The 6,337-nt window shown below is 44.5% G+C and overlaps 1 protein-coding gene across 1 annotated transcript in view; it reads right to left on the bottom strand.

Annotated features, from left to right (window-relative positions):
* Window positions 1–2,534: 2,534 nt before the first annotated feature.
* IYD (iodotyrosine deiodinase) overlaps window positions 2,535–6,337 on the bottom strand; it is a gene marked incomplete at its 5' end in the record, with an annotated part of 10,987 nt that continues 7,184 nt past the window's right edge. Inside the window, 3 exons of the mRNA XM_084201749.1 lie at window positions 2,535–2,920; window positions 4,601–4,757; window positions 5,960–6,119. Of these exons, the coding sequence (XP_084057875.1) occupies window positions 2,738–2,920; window positions 4,601–4,757; window positions 5,960–6,119 (500 nt within the window). The 3' untranslated portion in view covers window positions 2,535–2,737. The remainder of the gene's footprint in view (window positions 2,921–4,600; window positions 4,758–5,959; window positions 6,120–6,337) is intronic.

Below are 6,337 nucleotides of genomic sequence, written 5' to 3'. Positions count from 1 at the left end.
TCCATGTGAATAAGCATTTTTAAGGGAGGAAAAAAAAAAGAAGAAAAAAGTAGCTTATTTTACTTACATTTCATGATTCCAGAAATGCTTTTTGGATAAGAATCTTTCCTATCTAGTGGGTGTGAGGGCTTGAGTTTTCAAACTACTCTGTGTATCTTAGTGTCCAGAATGAACACACAGAGGAAAAAAACCAACCATTCACCTTCTTTGGTGTTATAAGGTATATTGGTATATACCAATGCTTGTTATTGTGACAATTTTTTGTCTATTTTTTAAACTGCTTTAGTTCTTGGACTTTTAGTTATAAAACCACAGTAGAAATAGCCTTATATATGCAAGCTCCTGCTGTTTGAAACTGAATTAATTTAGTAAAATTTCTCTGAGTGTCATCCATTTTGCAGACTGAGACCAGGCAGAAACAATTTATTTCTGTAGCTGAGAGTTTATTTCTGTAGGAAAGATTGCAACATGGCGGGGAATCAGTCCTCCCTCTGTTGATGGGAACTCTGAATTAAAGAGAGTACAGTAGTAGCAGCAGGTACAAACTGCTTGTGAAGGGACGTGATGGGGCAAGAGCAGCATAGAAGGAAAACTTGCAACGGTGACTTTAACATGTACTCCTGATAACTGCGCACCTGCAGGTGATCAGCCTTGGCTTCTTGGCTTGGTTCAGCTCATCCATATCTCCCTTACTAGTTTTTAGACCTTGACAGTGTGTAGATCCAGGACTTACTATTTTTTCTTTATTTTTTTCCTTTTTTTTCTTTTTTTTTCTTTTTTTTTTTTTTTCTTTTTAGATTTTGTTTGACTGTAGTTACAAGAGCTGATCTCAGACTAGGCCTGCAGGAGAAACTTCCTGCCATAGCTGTATCATTGAGAATGTGAAACAGGCCAGTACAACAAATGAAGACATTGCCATATCTACTAAATATCAACAAAATGGTCTGTCAAAGAATAAAACAGTTTTTCCCACTAGGTGACAGAGGTATTGACGTGGCCAAAATCTGTACCTCTGCAAAACTTTATCCCCTCCACTTGCTCAGATGACAAGTGATGGTAAATGGGATTTGACTTGTAGAATCATAGAATGGTTTGAATTCGAAGGAACCTTAAGGATCCTGTACTTTCAGTCCCCTTCTGAGCCTTCCACTAGACCAGGTTAGACTTCAGATAAGGAGTGAGTTAAGTCAGAACACAGAATATCCTGAGTTAGAAGGGACCCCCAAGCATCATTGAGTCCAGCTTCTGGCCCTGCACAGCACCACCCCCAAGAGTCACACTGAGCGTCCAAGAGCGTTGTCCAAATGCTTCTTGAACTCTGTCAGGCTGGTGCTGTGACCATGTCCCTGTTCCACTGCACAACCACCCTCTGGGTGAAGAACCCCTTTCTAGTACCAACCTAAACCTCCCTGACACAACTCCAGGCCATTCCCTCAGGTCCTTCCTTCACCATCTTCGTTGCTCCTCCTTTGGACTCTCCCTAACAACTTTACGTCTTGTACTGTGACACCCAAAACTGCCCCAGCACTGGAGGTGAGCCCACCCCAGCTCAGAGCAGAGCAGGACAATCCCCTCCCTTGCCTGGCTGGCCATGCTGTGCCTGATGCCCCCCAGGGCAGGGTTGGCTCTCCTGGCTGCCAGGGCACTGCTGGCTCGTGTTCAGCTTGCCACTGACCAGGACCTCCAGGTGCCTTTCTGTGGCTCTGCTCTCCAGCATCTCATCCCTCAAGGACGGCTGAAGCCAATTTGGCTGAGCGTGCCTGGCGCTGGATGCAGCAGAGATGAGATGAGGCTGGGGAAGTGTCTCCCCGGACGGAGAGCCCTGCAGGAAGGACGCGTCTCTCCCAGCGTTTCCCCGCTCGCTGCTGGCGGAGCCGCAGCAGCCGCGGCCCCACGAGGGGGCTCTGCCCGCCCGGGATGGGCAGCGCCAGCCCTTCCAGCGCGCCGCTCCCAGAGCCCGGACTGGGGCTGGCGTGCAAGCCCCTCTCACGTGTCAGGGTGTCTAAAGCTGTCTCGGTTTCAGGGTGTTAAACTGGTATAGTAGTAGGTGTGAACAGGATAACCAGAATGGTAGTTCCCTCCAGGGGCACGACTACTAGCTACCACATGATCTAACTGTGCCCAGAACATGTGCAAATAAATGGTGACAAGAAAATTATTTGTATGCCTTGTTCCTACTAAATTCCCCCCAACTTGAGACTCGTAGCTTCAATAGTTTAAGAAAGTTTTTGAGAATCAATCAAGTAGAGAAATCCTACCATATAGGAGAAAAATACCGTCTTTCTTCACACAGTAAACACAGTAAAGGGGAAGAGACATTTAAACGGCACACACTGGCCAAGACAGGATAGCTCAGTTTGACTTCTTTGTATCTTTTAATACAACCTTCATTAAAATTCTTAAAAAACTGTGTAGTGGCAATCACAAAAGTATAAAGAAAATATTTATTCCAGTTCAAGAAGAGATTCACCCCCAAAATGCATGAGAAAAATCAAGCTATGATCTCATTTAAATGCCATTGTACGTATCCCCTGGAACAACGCCCTGGTCAGATAGGTAACAGCAGCTGTCCAATGCACAGTGCTTGACTCCTCACTGCTGTTAGTAGATTACTAGCACAAAAAGAATTAGAGGTGCAGACAGCCCGAGCAACAGCGACACAGGGAGACGATGCACAGAAACAGCAGCGACAACTTCAGCTGTCGGCAGGGCTGCTCTCCTTCCCCTGGCACTGGGCTCACATCACCACCATGATGTCTTCTAGAGGCTTCCGAGTCAGCGCAGGCACAGTGGCGTCCTTCTTGGGATAGCCGACAGGGAGCAGCAACAGGAGCTTCTCGTTCGCCGGCCGCCGGAGCAGCACCCGGAGCTGGGGGCCGCAGTTCAGCGGTGTGGAGGTCACTGTGTACAGACCCGCGTTCTGCAGCAGGACAGACAGCAACAGAGAGACAGAGGTCTGTGCTCTTTGTTTGTAGCGGCTGTTCCCACCACACCTGTACACATCCTTCTGTCAGCTAGCCCAGGAATTCTGCTTTGTTAGACCGGCTGCAGCCTCTAGAACACTTGATTTATTACCAGCCTCAGTGGTGCTATAAAGGATGTCTGCCCTGCTTACAGAGAAGTAGAGCAGTTCTCCACAGCAGCAGCAGCAGCAGAGTCTGTGTGCTGTAGAGCCAGAGCCTGCCTGCTGTGCCAGCGTGATGGGAATCCATGGCCACAGGGAAGTTGAGAGGCAGTTGTGGGGATGTGATTGGAAAGTTATCCCATGGTGCTGGTGGTTGGACTAGATGATCTTGAAACATCCATTCCAAACCAAACTATTCCCTGATTCTACAATCTGGCTCATACAGAGAACTATTTCAGTTCTGGCCTCCATACAGCTGGCAGGAAGATGTCTTACAGCCCCGTGAACCCTTGAGCTCCTCCTCAAGAGCTGTACCTCTCAGGGAGAGGGGACACAGGCTTTGCCTCAGAAGTTGTCACAGGAGTCTGTTGGCGTCTCTCACAGTGGCCATTGTTATGGATTACATCAGAATCCCAAAATAAGTCTATGTATCACTCTTCCTCTCATTCAAAACCTCACAAAAACCCTAAAAAATCTGGGAAACAATAAAGAGCTGACATCATCCAAGGTGTGATCACACAGCTGAGTCACTTCCTGAGAGCTGCACATGTGGATTTCAGTCTCTCTGTCTACTCAATGCAAGCATTTTGGGAGGCTTTGAGATACTAGTCAGCCAGGGAGAGGTGCCCAGGAAATGCACCTGTCACGTTTAGTAATCTCTATGATCTTCTCAAGAGGAGAAGAGCTAATAGTGATGGTGCTGAATGGTGCCTGAGGAGCAGCAATGCACAAAAGAAAGTGTCATTCAAAACAGAACGGAGGAGAAATGGCAGTGCCTGGTAGGAAATTGGCCTAATATAAGAGGAGGCACCTTGCTGTTATCCTGCTGACAGGCCAGGTTAACTATCAGAATAGCTCCTCTATTTAACACTTGTGTGAGTACATCAGGTACAAGAAGCAGAACTGAGCACTGAGAAACCACTGAGAAAATCTAACTGGCTGGTGTCAAACATGCTGAGCTTTAGAGACCAGTGCACTTTCAGAAATGCCTCAGAAAGACTGACTGAAATAGTACAGCGTGTTCTGTGGAATATGTCCCTGATTTTTTTTTCAGCATTGTATACTAAAAGTGGTTTGGTGTCAAGCTGTTTTATAGGGATTACTGAAAAGAAGGGGCCAGTGTGGCACCACACAGTCGTGCTTGGGTAGTCTGAAGAGCCTGTCAGCCCTGTTAGCATAAGGCAGAAACCACAGGGGCTGAAGCCTGTGCCGAGAAAAGAGTGGCAACTCTGGAAGCTACATTATATTTTTCTTCCTGTTAACCAGTACTGAGGAGAGGAATCACCTTCTCAGATGTAGACCTGTGTAGAATAATGTTAAAACTCAAACCAAGACATATTGCCCGGAATTGGAGTAATCCAGAAGAAAAAAAGGTTAAAATCTAAACTGAGTTCCACCCTCATTTGGGCAGAACAGTCTCGGTAGGTAATCCAAATTAATATATGGACTCACAGTGTGCTGTTTCTGTCAACATACCTGCAGTGCAGCAAGCAGGATACCACAGGCAATGGAAACACTGATTTCATTGTAGTAGTGGGTCTTCTTTTTGCCATTTGGAAGCCGCCCATATACCTGCTTGAAAATGAGGATCAGGTACGGAGCAGTGTCCAAGTACTCTTTGATCCAATTTGTTCTGCAAAAGAATGTTTAAGATATTTATTTTGCAACCTTTACACTTTCCTGTAAGTTACATTTACTGTCTGGAAAGCAGCACTAAAGGTACATGACAATTAAAGCAGTAGACTAAACCTTAGAACATTTACTGCAAAGGATTAAACTTAAATAGAAACATTTCAGAAAGAAAAAAAAGCTTGAATAGAGTTCTCAATTGTAACAGATTTGGCTGAGGAGTTGATGTGCTCACTCTGAAGAGTGGAATTGCGTACAAATAAGAGATAGTTCTTGACCTCTTATCTATGAACTGGCCTCATGAGCATTTGCCTTTGTGATTATTTAATTCTTGGAATTTTGCAGATTTGTCTGTAGCCAGCAGTAGCAACATTTTTATCATTGCAGGAAAGCCTGCTGTCAGAAAAGTTCAAAACTTTTTTGTCTAAGGTCTAAACCTAAATATATTCCAATGGCAAAAATTGTTATTCTGTTCCTGGGTATCTCATCCCTTTCACAATTCATTTGGTTCCAAATTTCTTAAATGACAATCATGATACAGGATTTAGACAAGAAAATGAGTGCTTTCTACTGTTGTCATTCAAAACATAAGAACCTCTGGCATTTAGTTGTTTGCATAGCACATAAATTTGAATAGCACCTAAGCACCCAGAAAATAGTAATATAATCAAACAAGTAGGGCAAGTCAACCCTACAAGCTTTGTGCATGTGCTCCATTTGACAAGCCAGGACTCAGCAGACATCTTCCCATTGTGTGAAGTTAAGCAAGTCAGTCAGACTTGGGAGGGCATTTGGAACAATTATATATTGCATAATTCAGCACTTGGATAGGGACAGGCCTTGGGGCTTCCTCAGTTGGTAGCAAAGCTTCCAGTGACTTTGGGAGCTTGACTGTTTGGCAAACAACAGAAAAAATCTGGGACAAGTGTTTCAGCCGTAGAGGTTATGTAGGAAAAAATAATGATGGAGCCAAGTCCTTGGAAAACTTTCAAAACAGAGAGCATATAATCCCTTTTACTGGAAGCAATTTTATGAACCAGAGCCACCAAGGCACATTGTTACATATATTTAGAAGTTTTGGTTTCCAAACATAGATGTTAGAAAAACATTAAAAGTGAGAGGGACGAAGAAAGAAAATGATAGAAGTCTTTCCTACGCTGAAACAACAGGTATCTTCACACCCCTTAGGCAATTGACTTTTCATACCTCAATCTTTTCAGGTCATTAACCCATCTGTCTCCCATCCTTTTTTTGTAGTTGATTTCCTCTTCTTCTTCTACAATTTCACGAATCTTATGTTTTAAATGCGGATCTTGCACTACCACAAAGGTCCAAGGCTCAGTGTGTGCTCCACTAGGTGAAGTACCTTCATACAAAAACAGGGAAAAGTAAAAACCCAGGAAGGAGGATGGGCAGTGAGAGGTATCAGCTCTTCCTTGTGAGCTTTTAGGCTGACCAACTGAGCAATGGGAAAGCAAGTGGATGAGATGGGAAGAAAAGGACTAAGTTCTGGCAGACAATCCTGTTCATTTCTTTCTCAAAGAATGTGAAATCCCATTGAAGAACAGAGGTTAGTCCTTTCAT

The sequence above is a fragment of the Fringilla coelebs genome (genome assembly GCF_963513975.1).
Source record: "Fringilla coelebs genome assembly, chromosome: 3".
NCBI classification, from domain to species: Eukaryota; Metazoa; Chordata; class Aves; order Passeriformes; family Fringillidae; genus Fringilla; species Fringilla coelebs.
Note: the sequence above shows the minus strand (reverse complement) of the source record. Positions and strands in the feature narration are given on the sequence as shown.